The sequence below is a fragment of the Chiloscyllium plagiosum genome, unplaced genomic scaffold (assembly GCF_037043375.1).
Source record: "Chiloscyllium plagiosum isolate Xiang-an unplaced genomic scaffold, Cpla_swu_hap1 HiC_scaffold_1, whole genome shotgun sequence".
NCBI classification, from domain to species: Eukaryota; Metazoa; Chordata; class Chondrichthyes; order Orectolobiformes; family Hemiscylliidae; genus Chiloscyllium; species Chiloscyllium plagiosum.
Window position 1 is genome coordinate 127,346,522 of NW_028270139.1, and position 19,043 is coordinate 127,365,564.

Sequence of the window (19,043 nt, forward strand, 5' to 3'; positions counted from 1 at the left end):
ATAATGGTAGTAGGAGTATACATAAGAGAGAAATCAGGGGGCAAAAAGGGGACATGAGACAGCTTTGGCAAACAGAATTAAGGAGAATCCAAAGGGTTTTTACAAATACATTAAGTACAAAAGGGTAACTAGGGAGAGAATAGGGCCCCTCAAAGATCAGCAAGGCGGCCTTTGTGTGGAGCCGCGGGATTAGATTAGATTAGATCACTTACATTGTGGAAGTAGGAGATGGGGGAGATGCTAAACGAGTATTTTGAATCTTTAATTACTGTGGAGAAGGACATGGAATATATAGACTGTAGGGAAATAGATGGTGACACCTTGCAAAATGTCCATATTACAGAGGAGGAAGTGCTGGATGTTTTGAAACACCCTAAATTGGATAAATCTCCAGGACCTCATCAGGTGGACCCTAGAACTCTGTGGGAAGCTAGAGAAGTGATTGCTGTGCCTGTTACTGTGATATTTGTATCATCGATAGTCACAGGTGAGGTTCTGGAAAACTGGAGATTGGCTAACGTGGTGCCACTGTTTAAGAAGGGTGGTAAAGACAAGCCAGGGAACTATAGACCAGTGAGCCTGACGTCGGTGGTGAGCAGGTTGTTGGTGGACAAGGTGTACACATATTTGGAAAGGCAAGGACTGATTCAGGATAGTCAACATGGTTTTGTGCATGGGAAATCATGTCTCACAAACTTGATTGAGTTTCTTGAAGGAGTAACAAAGACGATTGATGAGGGCAGAGCAGTAGATGTGATCTATATGGACTTCAGTAAGATGTTCGACAAGGTTCCCCATGGGAGACTGATTAGCAAGGTTAGATCTCATGGAATACAGGGAGAAGTAGCCATTTGGATACAGAACTGGCTCAATGGTAGAAGACAGAGGGTGGTGGTGGAGGGTTGTTTTTCAGACTGGAGGCCTGTGACCAGTGGAGTGCCACAAGGATCGGTGCTGGGCCCTCTACTTTTTGTCATTTACATAAATGATTTGGATGTGAGCATAAGAGGTACAGTTAGTAAGTTTGCAGATGACACCAAAATTGGAGGTGTAGTGGACAGCGAAGAGGGTTACCTCAGATTACAACATGATCTTGACCAGATGGGCTAATGGGCTGAGAAGTGGCAGATGGAGTTCAATTTGGATAAATGTGAGGGTCTGCATTTTGGGAAAGCAAATCTTAGCAGGACTTATACACTTCATAGTAAGGTCCTAGGGAGTATTGCAGCTGTACAGGACATTGGTTAGGCCACTGTTGGAATATTGCATGCATTTCTGGTCTCCTTCCTATTGGAAAGATGTTGTGAAACTTGAAAGGGTTCAGAAAAGATTGTTGTTGGGGTTGGAGGATTTGAGCTATGGGGAGAGGCTGAACAGGCTGGGGCTATTTTCCCTGGAGTGTCAGAGGCTGAGGGGTGACCTTATGGAGGTTTATAAAACCATGAGGGGCATGGATAGGATAAAGAGACAAAGTCTTTTCCCTGAGGTGGGTGAGTCCAGACTAGAGAGCATACGTTTAGGGTGAGAGAGGAAAGATATAAATGAGACCTAGGGGGCAGCTTTTTTCATGCAGAGGGTGGTACGTATATGGAATGATCTGCCAGAGGAAGTGGTGGAGGCTAGTACAATTGTAACATTGAAAAGGCATCTGGAAGGGTATATGAATAGGAAGGGTTTGGAGGGATATGGGCCGGGTGCTGGCAGGTGGGACTAGATTGGGATATCTGGCTGGCATGGACAGGTTGGACTGAAGGGTCTGTTTCCATGCTGTACATCTCTATGACTCCATCTGCAGTATTCTTCTTTTTTAAGGGGATGAAATAAGCCGTTCACCTGATCCTGTTGACGATTCACTGAAAAGGTACAAACCTCACCTTCCTGACAGTTTTCACTGACCCTCTGACTCTGATTTTATACACCACTGCAAGCCAGTCAAATTTTGCAAAATACATTTTGTGCTCCTGAGGCTGTTGAGGTTGAACTTAGCACACTGGTCCCTATTTAAATTTCCAATGTAAGTAATATGTTGATGTTTTACAGAGTTAAATTGAAAATAAATCTCCAAGGACCTGGATGGTAAATGGATGTTTTAGTCATTATTTTACAGCTATTTTGTTTGTTTAGGTGGCTTTATGAAAATAATGTAGCGACTTCAAAGTGATCTTTTATTTGTAAGACTGCCAATTAAAGACTATTATAAATTTTATGCAATTATATATATATTGTTTAATTTAAAGTCACATATCTCACACTTCTGTTTTTGCAACTTTCATGCATTATCATACAGGAGGATGATTATGTTAATGACAGTGGACTATTAATCCAAACACCCAGATGATTCCTGTGGGTACATTGGTTCAAATTCCTGCATGGCAGCTGGAAGAATTTGAATTCAATTGAACAATAATCATCAGTAATAATAATCATGAAACTGGCTTTAATTGTTGGAAACACTCATCAAGTTCACAAATGTTTGCCATCTTTACCTGATCTGCCCTACGTCAGACTCCAGACCTATATTTGACTCTGAATTGCCCTCTGAAATGACATTCCATTCGAGGGCAATCAGAGATATCCTCATCCCATCAATGAATTTAAAAAATATATATCCAATGCACATTTTTAACTTCCCAGCTGTAAAATTATTATAAGGCAAACTCAGCTCTGCCTATATATATATAGATAGATTTGTGTCTCAGGTCTACTTTCTAATAGCAATCAGACTGTGACCATACATTAGTTTATCTTAAGTTCAGTTCAGTGAACTTGCAGGGTTTCTAACAGATAAGGTGACACTATTTTCAGATTACTTGAAAGTCTGATGTAAACACAACACTGACTGTCGCTGGACTAAAATCAGGAACTACCTGAGAAACTCAGTAAGTTCTCTTCCGAGTCATATTGGACTGGAAACATTCACTCTGTTTCTCTCTCCACAAATGCTGTCAGATGTACTGCTTTTCTCCAGTACTTCCTGCTTCTTTTTCAGATTTCTAGCATCTTCAGTATCTGCTTTTGCACTAATAATTGCTGAGTATGCATCCATTTTGAGAAACTTTACAATGTAGAGAAACAGGTTTATTCATGATAATGAAAGGTTCTCAAACTCCACCTTGCAAAGGAATGCATTAATTAGAACTGAATTACTACTGCAACTTACTTATCCAGTTTCTCACATTCAGAAAACTCTGTTGACTCGTTAGATCAAAGATTAATAAAAATCCCATGGCATCTCTGAAAAAGGCTGTGGTGAGGCTTCGAAACCTAGGAAAGAAGAAAAATAATGCAATAAACCATTTGAAAAAAACCAAGTTGTCAATCCCTTATCATTACACTCTGCCACAGTGGAATATTGCTTTAGGAATTTCTGGCTTGCAAATCAGAACATAACATTATTTTCTCTTGCAATGAAAATTCTTGTTGCTTGAGAAGTAATTTATTTTAAGTGTATTTTTCCCTATTAATTGTGACATTGAAGGCTATTATTTCACTGATATTTTTTGAGCCTTTCCAGTTCAATAATCTTCTGTGGTCAAGAGGACTAGCAAAACATTTTCAAGCCTACTCTGCAGTAAGGGGGGATGAGTACACTTAGTGAGGTGACGTTTCCTATGGGCAACTGTCTGGCTTTACAAGGTAAGAACTTAAAAGGGTAGAAGAAAAGAACAGGAAAGAAAAAGTCCAAAGGTTTGCAAGTTAGGTGTTTTGGCCATGATAAATTACTCCACAGTATTCAGGGATGTGCAGGCTCTGTGGGTTAGGCATGGTAAATGTAAGGTTACGGGGATAGGGCGGGGGGCTAAGTCCGGGTGTGATCCTTTTTGGAGGGTCAGTGCAGACCCGATGGGTTGAATGGCCTTTTTCTGCACTGTAGGGATTCAATGATTGTATGACAGTGTAACAGGTTGAAGCAGCTAGTTACATCAGAAAGCCTATACTACTATGGGGTAAATGTTCTTCTGCTGTGCGATAAAATTCTGTCAAATATTGGGGCAAATTCCTACACACACACACACACACACACACACACACACACACAACATTACTCAGCTTTGCTCTTTTAAAAGCATAGCAAACTCTCATGTAGCTCATTATAAGAATTAGTACTGCACAACAGCAGAATGGTAGCGAGAGCAAATCTACACCCCCAGCTATGAGGCCCAAATGCCTGAATCTTTAACATTGCTGGTCATTTGACAATGAGAATCATTGCTATAAAGTTTGCATTTCTTAAAGGACTTGTGTTTCCACAGTGTATCTTTATTTTGATTTCCTCACAAAAACAATGGAACTTAGTTCAGACCCATTTCCCTCTGACTAATGCATCTAACACTATGGCCAGTTCACCTAACCTGCATATCTTTGGATTGTGGAAGAAAACCGGAGCATCCTGAGAAAACCCACACAGACACCGGGAGAATGTGCAAACTCCACACAGACAGTCGCCCAAGGCTGGAATCAAACCTGGGTCCCTGGTGCTGTGAGGCAGCAGTGCTAACCGCTGAGCCACTATTTGTTGTCACATGTACATTACTAGTACTATTACATGTACTAATTATGTACTAGCAATATCTTTTGAAAACATTTTATATGCACGTATTTTTTAAAAATCCGCTTATGAGACATGGGCATTGCTGGCTGGCCAGCATTTATTGCTCATCCCTAGTTGTCCTTGACAGCATGGTGATGAGCTGCCTTCTTGAACCATTGCAGGCCACATGCTGGAGGTAGACCCAGAATGCCAAATCAGGATGCTGAGTGGCTTGGAGGGGAACTTGCAAATGGTGATGCTCCCATATGTCTGCTGCCCTTGTCCTTCTAGATGGTAAGGGTCATGGGTTCAGAAGATGCTGCTAAGGACCCATGATGAATCAAGCTTATTGGTGTTGTTGAGGCTGATAAGATTCAGGCATGTTTGATTGAAGCACTTTCAATTAGAGCTCCTCCTTCAGCTTTGACAACTCAGGCACACTAATGGTCAGTGGTCTCTCAGGTTTCCAAACTTGTCAGTCAGTTCACACAATGCATGGACTGTGACTAAAGAATATTTTTCTCTCTGTGTTCATTGAACCATTGACATGTTATTCCTATTTCTGTCTACAAACTAAACAAGGTTTCTCACTTGTAGCACCATTTTCCATTGGGTAATGACTGCCTTCCAAAAGTCAGCACTTGGGGTCCTCCAGGAGGATGTTAATAGTTTGGCAAAGAACATTTTTCACACACAAAAGGTGTGAGCAACAGAAGCAAGAATTGAACACAATAGAATTTGAATTTGAAATTTGGAATTATAGAATATCTTGACAATATATATTTATATTACCAATGTTTAGGCATTGTTTAAAGTAAATGAATTATTTACAGAGCCGTTGAGGACTCAGGGTCTGTACTCATTGGAGTTTTGAAGGATGAGGGGGATCTGATTGAAACGTTAAAAACTGAGATGCCTAGATAGAGTGGAGAAGATGGTTTTACTGGTAGGAAAGACTAGGACCCAAGAAGACAGCCTCAGAGTGAAGGGACAACCCTTTAGTACTGAAATAAGGAGGAATTTCTTCAGCCAGAGGTTGGTGAATCTTTGGAACTCATTGCCACAGAAGGTTGTGAAGGTCAAGTCATTGAGAGTGTTTAAGATAGAGATGGTTAGGGTCTTGATTGGTAGAGTGATCAACAGTTACAGGCAGAAGGCAGGAGAATTGGGTTGAGAAACATATCAGCCATGGTTGAATGGTGTAGCAGACTGAATGGTCCAAATGGACTAATGTTGCTCCTATGTCCAATGCTCTTATGATCTTACTTAAAACATATAAACATTTTTGTGCTCAGAGCAGAAATGTTACATTAACTGTTTGGCAGCAGTGAAAACATTGGCGGACATATTTATAATGCCATTCAGCATTAAATAACCCTCTTTCACATAGATAATTTAACATAGAACAGCAGAGGCGACATGCTAAATATTTCTTACAAACCCAATAAAACATCTGATATCTATCTATAGTTAATTAATGAGCAGATTAAATATGTACAAAGAACAAACCACAGTGATTATCTGACACAGAAAGAGATAACATGGGGAAACTCAGCAGATCAGGCAGAAATCACAAAGGGAACCAGAATTAATGTTTCAGGTCAATGACCTTTCATTTGACATGCTGAATATTTCCAGACTCTATTATCAAGCAATGTTACCAACTTGTAATCAAAGGAACAACTGAAAAATCTTCTGGTTAACTAAATGTAAGGGTTAAATTCCCTCTTTTGTTACACTCCCTTAGATAGGCCAGAATCAAATTGAAGGCAGAATCATTTTGAAAGCCCAATGGCTTTAAGATCTCCCTCATTACTTTTAAAAGAATTCATTCATAGGATGCGAGTGTCACTGGCTGGCCAGCATTTATTGTCCGTTGCTAGTTGCATTGAGAGAGTGGTGGTGAGCTGCCTTCTTGAACTGCTGCAGTCAACCTACTATGGCCATTAAAAAGTGAATGCCAAGATTTTGACCCAGCAACAGTGAAGGAAAGGCGACATAGTTCCAAGTCAGGATGGTGAGTGGCTTGGAGAGGAACGTGGAGGTAGTGGTGTTCACAGGTATCTACAGCCCTAGTCCCTCTACATGGAAGTGGTCAAGCGTATGGAGATGCTGTCTGAGGATCCTTGGTGAATTTCTTTAGTCCATCTCGTGGATAGTATACCCTGCTGCTACTGAGTGTTAGTGGTGGAGGAATGGATGTTTGTGGATGTACTGCCGATCAAGTGGGTTGCTTTGCCTTGAATGATGTCAAGCTTTTTGAGTGTTGTTGGAGCTGTACTCATCCAGGCAAGTGGGAAGTATTCTATCACACTCCTGACTTATTTCTTGTAAATATGGACAGGCTTTGGGGAATCAAGGAATACCACACTATTCCTAGCCTTTAATCTTCTCTTGTGGCTATTGTGTTTCTGTAGCCAAATTTCGGGTCAATGGTAACCCCAAAGATGTTGATAGCCGGGGGGAATTCAGTGATGGTAATACCATTGAATTTCAAGGAGCAGAGGTTAGATTGTTTCTTATTGGAAATGGTAATGGTCTGGCATTTTTGCAATGCAAATGTTACTTGCCACTAGTCAGCCCAACCTTGGATATTGTCCAGATCTTGTTCCATTTGAACATGGACTGTTTCAGTATCAGAGGTGTCCCAAATGGTGCTGAACATTGTGCAACCATTGGTGAATATCCCCACTTATGACCTTATGATGGAGGGAAGGCCATTGATGAAGCAACTGAAGATGGTTGGACCTAGGAAACTATCCTGAGGAACTCCTGCAGAGATGACCTGGACTGACCTCCTCCAACCAGAACCACCTTCCTGTGTGCCAGGTATGATTCCAAGCAGTGGAAAGTTTGCCCCCGATACCTATTTATTCCGGTTTTGCTAGGACTCCTGAGGCCACATTTGGTCAATGTGGCCTGCAGTCAAAAGTTGTTAGAATTTGAATTAAATAAAAAACCTGGGATTAAGATTCTAGTCACGTCCATGAAAACACTGCTGAATATTGGAAAAAGCCAATTGGTTCACTAATATTGTTTAGGAGGGAAATCTGCCATTCGTACCTAGTCTGGCTTACATGTGGCTACAGACCGACAACAATGTGGTTGAATCTCTTCTGCCCTCAGGGCAATTAGGGATGGGTAATAAATACTGACCAGTGATGTTTACATCCCATGCATGAATACAAAAAAAGTTCTCACCTCACCCCTGAAATTCAGCTCTTTTGTCCATATTTGAACCAAAGCTGTAATGAGGTCAGGAGCTGAGTGGCCCTGGCAGAACCCAGGGTGTCACTGAGCAGGTTATTGCTAAGCAAGCAATGCTTGATAGCACTGTTGATGACGCCTTCCATCACTTTACTGATGAGCAAGAGTAGACTGATGGGGCGGTAATTGGCCGGGTTGGATTTATCCTGCTTTTTATGTAGGACATGCCTTGGTAATTTTCCACATTGTCGGGTAATTGCCAGTACTGGAGGAACTTGGCTAGGGCATGGCAAGTTCTGGAGCACAAGTCTTCAGTACTATTAGTACTATTAGTACTGAAGTGGTATGTTTTTCCTCTCTTTGAATAAAAAATGTATTTACCAAACTTTTTTTTCATCAAAGCAGAGCCTCTTTAAGTAGAATATAATTATACCAGCAGGAGGAAAGTAAGTCAAGTCGTTGATTAGAGTATGAAAAAAACTTAAGAAATTTACAGAGTGGAATATTACTGGGGAGGGGATGTATTGTTCACACCACAACCTCGGCTTGGTGTTACAAACTGTAAAAAAGGCTGCTGCTTGCCTTTCAGTGATAACCCACTGGGGTCTGCCTAAATGAGAGAATTGTGAGACCATCATCCCATGGAGAAAGAAATCCTGACCCCAACAACTTCGGTCTAATCTGATTGGCTGGCAGTTGAATATTACTAGCAGTGCCAGCATTCACTGGGTGCCAAGTGGTTCTAAGGAAGTATAAAATGGGGCGAACATCTTTGGGGCAGATGGGTCCAATTGGCACCAGGCACTACCTCCAAAAGGAGGTAAGCTTCATGTTTTGCTGCTCTAGCTGAGATGGTAAGGCAGAGGGATGAGTTCCTTCAGTCTGCCTTCCCTAGCCATATAGAGTCAAACTCCAGTGTTTGTCTGTTTCTTTCTTCACATGATTCAGTATCTATGTATGTATATAAAGGTATTTTTATCAATAAAGTATATTTTTGAAATAAAGAAAACAGTATTATTATGAGGGCAGTGAAACCCTGCTCCCAAAGGCCTCAAATGGCCCTGGGCAAGAGAACTGGTCAATGTCTTAGTCAAACACCATATAACTGGGAGATGATTTGGTATTGGGTGGGGGTTGCAGTGGCCTATCCCCTCCCACTCTATTTTACATCATATTCCTCCCTCCCACCACAAACTGCAAATATATTGGTGCTGGGGTTGAGATGTGGTTGCATGTTGATTAACAGCATATACAGAATTACCTTTCCTGCCCCGCTGTATCCCATAGTTGGAGATGGATTCTAAAAGGTTTGTCTGTTTTACCATTCACTCCTCCAACATGGTGCTCCTAAACAAAAGAATGCAATTTTATTAGTGATACTGCCTGTAAGTGGTGGATTAATATTATCAGATTTATTAGTTCCATTCCTTACAGATTTCACAGTAAAGAGGCAATGTTACTGTCGCAGTGAGTTCCTTTTGACTACTTTTACATTTACATTGAAAAACTGGGTATACACTGTAGACCCAGAAAAACATTCTGGGTTCTTGATTGCACCCAGACCCCACACATTAGATACTCCCCCCCCCCACCTGAAAAAAACACACACACAGACACACACACACCTACATATAGACACACTCAGACACACACACACACTCTCACCCACACATACACACGCACACGGATACACACACTTGCCCACCACATCGACACACACGTACACACACACTCTGACACACCCACACATTTACCCACACACAGAGACAGACAGGCGTGTACACACACACACACACACACACACACACACACACACACACACACACACACACACACACACACACACACACACACACACACACACACACACACACACACACACACCTTGTTCATATGGTTGTCCAGCTTGGTTCATTTCCAGTCCCATCCCCACTGGCAAATTGTCTAGGGATGCCTCTTTTGAACATACAGCTTGTCAGACATGAGCTAATAAGACATGACCAAGATGGTTCAGTCTTCTAGCTATATGATTAAGTTCATGACATCTTGATAAAAATGCCCAGCAGATTACAGAAACAAATCAAATCAATTCCCATTCTTTTATGATAGAGTAATTTGAAGAACTTTCTCTGCCTTAAAAGATATTTTTTTAAAATAAATTGGAAACACTGGAAACATTGGAACGCAGGGTTTTATATTTCTATCATGCTTCAAGTGGCTCGACACCATCTATTTCTGTAGCACTTCATCCACCAGTTTAAACACTCACTCTCCCACCACCAGTGTGCAGTATCTACAAGGTGTAGCAACTCGGTAAATCTCCTTCAACTGCACCATCCAAACCACCATAAAACTCTACATCTACAAGGACAACGGTGGCAAATGTATAAGAATACCAGCACCTGCAATTTCTCCTCCAAGCCATATACCATCCTACAAAAAAGAATTTCAAGTCATAAATCTTTAATTGAGAAGATGATGACCAGTTTGGGCTGGATTTTCAATATCGAGAGACAAGATGGGACATAGTTTCAATAGAAAATATCCTTCACTCTCCCCTTTATTTAATGTTAACCAATACATTTTGAGGTGTTATGTTTGATGATGGCTATCCTCAGGTTTCTTTACAGTATCATTGTGATCTGTTATTTTGGTTCTCCACGATAGACTGTCTCCTATGGGAAGTTATAGACAGTTTGCACTGGTAGGAATGTTGGTCAGAAGTTACACAAGCCAGAGGGATTCAATGCCCGGCTGGTTGGTTGCCAGTTTAGAAATTCCCAACATTCACTAAATTATTGTTGATACACAGAATCCCTCAGGGAGCCACTGCCTTCTAGCTTTTGAACACAAAGGAAAGTCAACGTCGAAGGATCTTCACTGGTTCAAACATGTCAAAATAAAAACATGTTCTACCAGGTCATAGAGGAAGTTTAAGCTCAAAAAACTGAATGGGCAAAGAGTAAAGAAGCATCTTCCATTAGAATATTATCCTTCCTTCATGTTTCCTGTGGAAAACAAAGTTGTAGTTAAATACTTAATTAAAGTTCACTGTGGATCTAAACCTGGCACAGTCAAGGACACTGATGAAGAGTCATCTAGACTCATGGAAGCTGTCTGACCTGCTGTGATCTCCAGCATTTGTTTTTTCAGCACAGATTCCAGCATCTTCAGTAATTTGCTCCTACATTGTGTTTAATCGACTGCCATGTCTCTTCGAGGAATGTCTACCCTGAAGAGGTTTTGCTCTTCCCTCCAGCAGGAATCCATGTCATCTCATTTACCGTGTACATCTTTGTTGCACAGGTCTGATTAAGGGTCATCTAGACTCGAACCGTTAGCATGCTCTCTCTCCATGGATGCTACCTGAGCTACTGTGATCTCCAGCATTTGTTGCTTACCATCAAAGGCACTGCCTGATTTGAATGGGATGCATTGTGGTTAAATTCTTCACATGTGGCATCAAGATTATGCACATCCCACATCAGGGTTAGGATACAGTCAAATGTAACAATACATCATCTCAACGGGGAGGAGTGTTTGAGACGGAAAGGCATCTCACTTAGTATCAATTTATTATACTTATCCTTTCATGGGATGTGGGCATTGTTGGTTGGCAAGCATTCCTTGCCTAAAACTAATTATCTTTAAGGAGATAGTGGTGAGCAACCTTCTTGAATCCTTGTACTTTATCTGATAGGTATATCCACAGTGCTACTTGGAAGGAAGCTCCAGGATTTTGATCGAGCAATAAGGAAGGATTGGGATATCATTCCAAATCAAGACAGCATGTGATTTGGAGGGAAAGTAACAAGTGATGGTGTTCCACGCATCTGCTGACTTTCACCTTCTAAGTGGAAGAAATTTAGAAGGAGGAACCTACCAGAGAATGTTTGATGACTTACTACTATACACCTAGTTGATGTTACACTCTGTTGCTATGATGTGTTGATGTTGAAAGGAGTGAATATTGATGCTGGTGATATGTTACCAATCAAGTAGGCTTCTTACAATAATATACAATAACACAATACAATGCAGCCCATCAAGCCTGCACCAAATCCTAATTCTATTTAAACCTGCTACATATTGCCCATATGTGGTTTCTATCCCTCTGTTCGCCTCCCATTCATCTATATATCAAGATATGCCTTAACTTGTCTGCTTCCACCACCTCCACTGGTAATACATTCCATGCATCCACCCTCTGAAAAAAAACCTTTCCCTGCCCTTCTTCCCTAAATTTTCCCCCTCTCACCTTAAATCTGTACCCTCTTGTAGTTGACCTTTCCACCCTGGGGAAAAGCCTCTGAGTATCCACTTTATCTATGCCTCTCATAACCTTGTAGACATCTATCAGTTTGCCCCCCTCAATCTTTCCAGTCATCCTAGAATTTTGTTCGAGCTGCATTCATCCAGACAAGTGGAGGGTTTCTGATCACACTGTGCTTTGTGCCTTCTAGTTGATGTAGAGGTTTTGGGGAGTGAGGAGTTGTGTCATTTACTTCAGATTTCTCAGTCTCTCACATGCTCTTGCAGCCATACTACTTATATGTTTGATGCAGTTCAGTTTTTGGTCAATACTGAGCTTAAGGCTATTGACACTGAGGGATTCAAAGTGAATGGTTTTTCCTTGATGGAGATGGTCATTGACTAGCAACTGTGTGATGCAAATGTTACTTGCCACTTATCAGCCCAAACCTGGTTTCTATAGCTTCAATCATAAGAGCATTGATATATTAACTTAATTCTCTGATTAATTTAATCTTTCATTATACAAATCACCTCAGAGATCCCACTTGGCCAGAAAGTACTTTGCAATAAGTGGAAACCGACAATATCTTAACAATGATATCTGCCATTTGAAAACTGTGACATTTCCCCACAGAACATTCAAATAATGGACAGAAAATTACTTTTACAAGTACACTTTTGAAGCAAATTTAATTTTGTGTAAGACTTTTCCTCTTTAGATTTAATTCCCTACAGTGTGGAAAGAGGCCCTTCAGCCCAACAAGTCTGCACCGACCCTCCGAAGAGTAACCCACCCCTCCCTCTGACTAATGCACCTAACACTATGGACAATTTAGCATAGCCAATTCACCTAGCCTGCACATCTTTGGAATGTGGGAGGAAACCAGAGTATCCGGAGGAAACCCACACAGACGTGGGGAGAATGTGCAAACTCCACACAGACAGTCGCCCAAGGCTGGAATCGAACCTGGGGCCCTGGCACTGTGAGGCAGCAGTGCTAACCACTGAGCCACCTTGCTGCTCCTAGTTTATCGCTGGGAATTAGGTTTCAGCTAGAATGGTTAAAACAATAGGAAAGTACTCACCAGTCTCTTTTCTCGAAAATCAATTCCCACTGTAGTAACAAACTTGGGGTTGAACTTATTCTCTGTGTATCTGTACAGAAACGTGGTCTTACCAACTCCTGAGTCTCCAAGAGCCAGGAGCTTGATCAGATAATCATAGTCCCCATCAGTCATAGTGCTATTCACGCTGATGCTGTAAAAAAGTTCAAAAAGAGCAGAACATGAGAATCAAAATCCTACAAGAGACCACCTTCACTCTTTAACTGCAATCTTTATTGTTGGTGACAAAGAAATATCTACGTTTCAAATGGTTCCAAACATACAGAACACCTGGGTACTCTAAGCAGCTACTGAGTTTTAATCAAAGTATTTATTAATGTACATGTAAATCTCAAGAGTCCTGCAGTCTCCTTATATTTTTATCCCTGTAAAGTAGAAATGCATCTTACTTTAAGAACCAAATCTGGTTTTTAACTATAACTTCTTAGAGATGCCAAGTTTGAAACACTTCCAAAGCTTTCCATGATGACTTCCTATGTCTACATTTCTAATGGAAACTATCTGATAAATCTCACATACGATTAGAGCTTCTCACTGCTGAAGGTGCTGCAGTGTATTGCTTCAGTCATCTTCTGGCACTCCAGCTTTTTTTTGCAATTAATTTGCTAAATTCTGTGCTTTTCCATCCCAAGTAGGAATTATGGATGAACTACAATTCCATCTGTCTGCCCTGGTTCAGTTAGCCCTGGCCCACTGACCCTACTATGTTATAGAATACATTCCTGCATTCAAGTCAAATGCCTGATTCAATTTCCATCCAATGTGATATTTCAGTGTTGAGGAATATTGAGCTGGGTTTAATCTGGGAATTGGATGCTCATGTGTTTCAGTGGTAGTGTCCCTGTAACTTATCCAGGAGTTCTGGTTCAAGTTTCACTTGCTGCAAAGGTATGTGATAACATCTCTAAGACATTTGATTCTGAAATATCTACAAACCAAACTTCCAACCTAAACACATCCTATCAGAAATGTGAAGCTCAAATCAGAGCATTATATTAGAGTCCTAATGTGCACAGAGGTTAAATATTAAAAACTCAAAGAACTGCGGATGCTGTAAATCATAAACCAAAACAGAAATTGTGAAAAAAAGCTCAACAGATCTAGCAGCATCTATGGAGAGAAATCAGAGTTAATGTTTAAGGTCAAGTGACCCTTCCTCAGAATTCAGTTGAACTTAAACTGTGTCAGTTTTCGTGTCAGGAACTGAATTCAAACAATTCACAATAAAACTTAAAGGGGCAGTGATGGTCAAATATGTGACTTATATGAAGGGGCGAGCATTTATTGGTGGTTCCAGTTGTCAGGTGACAAAGTAACAAAGCAGAGACGAACAGATAAAATCATGGCTGCAACTTAACAGTGCATCTACATCCCATCAGTACTTGGTTCCATTTCACATTGCAATCCTTAATCACCCCTTTCCATCCAACCTGTCCCCACTTCCCTTCATCATTCTTTCCCCTTATTAATCTTATGGAGCCTGGGCCAACCTCCTCCGCCCATGACATCCACATTCCTTTAACAGCAAATATACCTGACCCCAGACAAACACTAGTCTTATGGTTTAGCAGTGCCTGCCTGCAGATTTGAAGCATTGTGCCTGTATCACAGTTTCTGTTAGCACATGGTATAAATTCTGGGGTGAGTTTCCACTGGGAACAATCCCACTTGCCATCCTCACCTGACGTAAAGGCTGCTGATTCCCAATTTTCCATATCTCTTAAAGTTTTTAAATAGAAATTCATGTCTTGTCTCTCTTCACTTACACCTCATTGTAGAAGCATTTTAAAATGCCTCAATTGTCTGAGAAGCATTAATTAAGAAATCATTAAAGACCATGTCACACCATTAGCAAGGGATAACTTCATGCATGGCACCCCTGGAAACCTGTACCTTGCTAAAATTGGATTGTGTTGCTATCCAAGTGTAGTAGATGACATTATCTGACCTTGTCAAAATTCTGAGGCAATATGCCCATCATCTCACAGATGGAGGGTTGTCAACCATGTTGATTTGGAAAACTAAATGAGCATATATGAAAAGCATTGAATTTCAACTGTTTAAAATTATACATGCAGCCTTGACATAGGATTCTTGAGAGTTGACGTTGGTTGTACAAGTACAGTTCCTTTTCTGTGAGGAGTGTCACAATGTTGATACTCCCAATCACTATGTCTCATAAAGTTTATTTCCTATATCTGAAACTGAGTGTTTGTGCAAGTGATAAGTTCAAAGCTGATGATTGGCCTTTCACAGCTCCAATTAATGGGTATGTGGATCATGAACATAAACTTCCATTAAGATTTACTTTGACTAAAGTAAGCTACGTATTTACACATGTCTAATGAACATTTCTCTACTAAACAGTAAGGATATTTCTACAAATGTAATAGATTGAGTGCACTGACAAAAAGCAGATTACTACATTCATTTTTTACTGCTGAATGTACAGTTATTTTTCAAAAAGACACTTTAACTAATGTGTTATTTGTTTTCAAATTGTTGAGTTACTTCCATCTTTCTGTGAGAAACAGAGAATGTATCGAGTTTACAGAGGTTTCTGAAAATGTACCTAGAAGTCAGTCACGACTTTGGGGCGGCACGGTGGCACAGTGGTCAGCACTGCTGCTTCACAGCACCAGAGACCCGGGTTCAATTCCCGACTCAGGCGACTGACTGTGTGGAGTTTGCACATTCTCCCCGTGTCTGCGTGGGTTTCCTCCGGGTGCTCCAGTTTCCTCCCACAGTCCAAAGATGTGCAGGTTAGGTGAATTGGCCATGCTAAATTGCCCGTAGTGTTAGGTAAAGGGGTAAATTAGGGGAATGGGTGGGTTGCGCTTCGGCGGGTCGGTGTGGACTTGTTGGGCCGAAGGACCTGTTTCCACACTGTAAGTAATCTAATCTAATTTAATGGTCTCCAAGAGTAAACAGAATGTTATATTCCATAAAGCAGAAAGGTAAATTAAAGCCTTTCTCCTTTCCCAGTAGGTTTTGTACCACACAGTGAAAAGATGTATTTCATTTCACGAAATCCAACAAAATGAACAGACCTTAATTTACTCATCTGAATTAGTCACAGGAGCAGGGACTTGGACTTTCAAGCTTTCACATTCCTGATGAAGGGCTTATGCCTGAAACATTGACTCTCCTGCTCCTTGGATGCTGCCTGACCTGCTCTGCTTTTGCAGCACCACACTTTTCGACTCTTATAAGACAACCTGCCCATTCCAGATAATAAGGACTACATATACAACACAGAAAGTGTTAAATTAATTAAACTCAGGAATGATGAATTCTTTTGAAAAGACAGGTTTTGCAATCTCTCTACCCAATAGTAGCAGAGAAATATAATGTCGATTACACAATGTATACAAGTGTAAATGAAAAAATAATTCATGAGCAATAGGAAGGATGTAATTACAACATAAACTGACCATTTGACCTAACATGTTCAGGCCAGTGCTAATGTTCCAGACAAACATCTTCTGTTGTTACTTGATTTACCCTACCAACATAATCTGTTATTAATTGTCCTTAACTGTGCTTATCGAGCTTCACTTTAAATGCATCTATGTTATTGGTTAAAATTCATTCATTGGTATTACTGCCTTGGCCAGTACTAATTGCCCTTCTTAATCGACTTTGAGAGAGAATGGTAAACTGCTTTCTTGAATTGCTGAAATCCTTAGGGTTTAGGGATGCCACAATGCTGTTCGGGAGGGAGTTCAAATAAATTAAACCAGTGACAGTGAAGGAACAATGACATAATTCCAGGTCAGGACAGTGTTGTGCTTTAAGGAGAATTTGCAAGTCATGATATCCCAATGTATTTGCTGCCCTTATTCTCGAGGTTATAGAGTTCTTGGGTGCTCCCAAGCAGCCTGGTTGCGGAGTGAATTTTGAAAGTGGTACACACTGGTGCCACTGGTGCACAGTGGCAAAGGAAGGGAATACTGGAGGTGATGGATGGGTGCCAATTATGCAGCTATGTTGCTCTTGATGGTGTTGGGCCCCTTGCATATTTTTAGAACTACACAGTTCCAGGAAGGTGAATAGTATTTTATCACCCTCCTGGTTTGTGCATTGTTAGATGGGGAATAAGCATTGCAGAAGCAGGAGGTGAGTTACTTATCACAGAATTCTTATACCTCTTGTCACCAGAGTAGTTATATGGGCTAGGTCCAGTTCAGCTTCTGGTCAGTGGTCAGCTCTACGATATTGACAGTGATTCATTAATGGTGACATCATTGAATGTTAAGGCAAACGGTTGGATTCTGTCTTGTTGGAGATGATCATTGGCTGACGTGTTTTTTTCATTCACTCATACAACATGGGATGTTACCGGCTGGCCAGCATTTATTGTCCATCCCTAGTTATCCCCTGAAAAGGTTGTGGTGAATTATCTTTTTGAACTGCTGCATTCCATATGTGGTACATAGACCCAAAATGTTTTTAGGGAAGGAATTCCAGGATTTCCTCCCAATGACACTGAAGCAACGGCAATATGTTTCCAAGTCAGGATGCTAAATGGTTTGGAGGAAAACTTGCAGGTGGTGGCAACCTCATCTATCAGCTGTTTTTTGTCTTTGAGATGGTAGTGATCCTGGGTTTGGAAGGTGCTTTCTGAGGATCTCCGGCAATTTTTTGCAGTGCTTCTTTAGATAGTACATGTTGCTGCTACTGAGCATTAATAGTGGAGGGAGTGAATGTTCATGGATATAGTTGTGTGGTATCTATGTTTTCTGCTTTAGCTACATCTTGCTTGAACAGGTTCCACATTCTAACCACTTACTGCATAAACAGGCTTCTCTTAAATGGATTATTAGCTGACTATCTTATATTTATTGTCCATAATCCTGGTCTTGCTTGCATCCAAAACTTCATTTTTTTTTTCCATGATCAATCCCTTTAAAAATCTTAAAGATAGCTGTCAGGCCATCCTCTATCTTCTGTTTCCTGGACAAAGCAGCCTGTTTAATCTTTCCACGTAGGTACAACTTCTCATTTTTGGAATCATTCTGGCAAAATATTTTTCTCTCGTGTCTCTATATCCTTTTCACACAAGTAATAATAAGCGTTACTAATAGTTCCAGTGTCCCCAATGTTCAGTGTAAGGACTCACCCAGTAACAAGTAACATTAACTTCACTTAAGTGCCAATGTAGTCACTAACTTGCACAACTCAGCCAGTTCTTCCTGACCTTTGGTCACCTTCCCATCATTAAATCCCTCCTCAGGTCAGAAAATGAATGGATACCCCATAACAAAACTGCTGCTATAAAAGAGGAGGCTACATGTTCTGTGATGATGTCTCTCTTTCTGACCTTTCAATGCCTCGCTACCATCCACAAGGATCTAGTCAACAGAGAGATGGAAAACCCTTTATTTCCTTGAATTGATTCAACTATGATTTATTTCAACATCATCCAAGACAGAGTATTGCAGCCATTGTTTGCTTGGTATTGCAGCCATTGTTGGAGATGATCATTCCTGGGCATCTGTGATCTGAAAGCTATTTGCCACTTCCAGCCCAAGCCTGGATATTGTCGACGTCTTGATGTAATTGAATACAAACTGCTTCAGAATCTGTGGAATCACAACTGGTGCTGAACATTGTGCAGCCATCCCCACTTCTGACCTTAGGTTGATGAAGCAGCTGAAGATGATTAGGCCTAGGACACTACTCCAAACTACTTGTACTGAGATGTTCTGGAGCTGAGAGGACTGACCTCTAACAGCCATTACTGTCTCCCTTTCTTTTCCTACTAATTCCCATTGACTCCCAATACCACAGCTGCTTGATGCCACACATGATCAAATGTGACCTTGTCAATAAGGGCCAACACTGTCACTTCCCCTCAGGGAGTTCTATTCTTCTCCAAGATTAAATTAAGGCCAGTGTTCCTGATGGAAATGAAACTGAGCATC

The 19,043-nt window shown here is 40.9% G+C and overlaps 1 protein-coding gene across 4 annotated transcripts in view; it reads right to left on the reverse strand.

Annotated features, from left to right (window-relative positions):
* Positions 1 to 19,043, reverse strand: part of rab27b (RAB27B, member RAS oncogene family) — a 136,796-nt gene that overhangs the window by 13,413 nt on the left and 104,340 nt on the right. For all 4 annotated transcript variants that reach the window (XM_043721496.2, XM_087990595.1, XM_043721577.2 and 1 more), the window contains exons 2-4: positions 13,078 to 13,249; positions 9,000 to 9,085; positions 3,161 to 3,264 (exon numbers count right to left, since the gene is read on the reverse strand). In XM_043721496.2, the coding sequence (XP_043577431.1) occupies positions 3,161 to 3,264; positions 9,000 to 9,085; positions 13,078 to 13,230 (343 nt within the window). In that variant the 5' untranslated portion in view covers positions 13,231 to 13,249. The remainder of the gene's footprint in view (positions 1 to 3,160; positions 3,265 to 8,999; positions 9,086 to 13,077; positions 13,250 to 19,043) is intronic.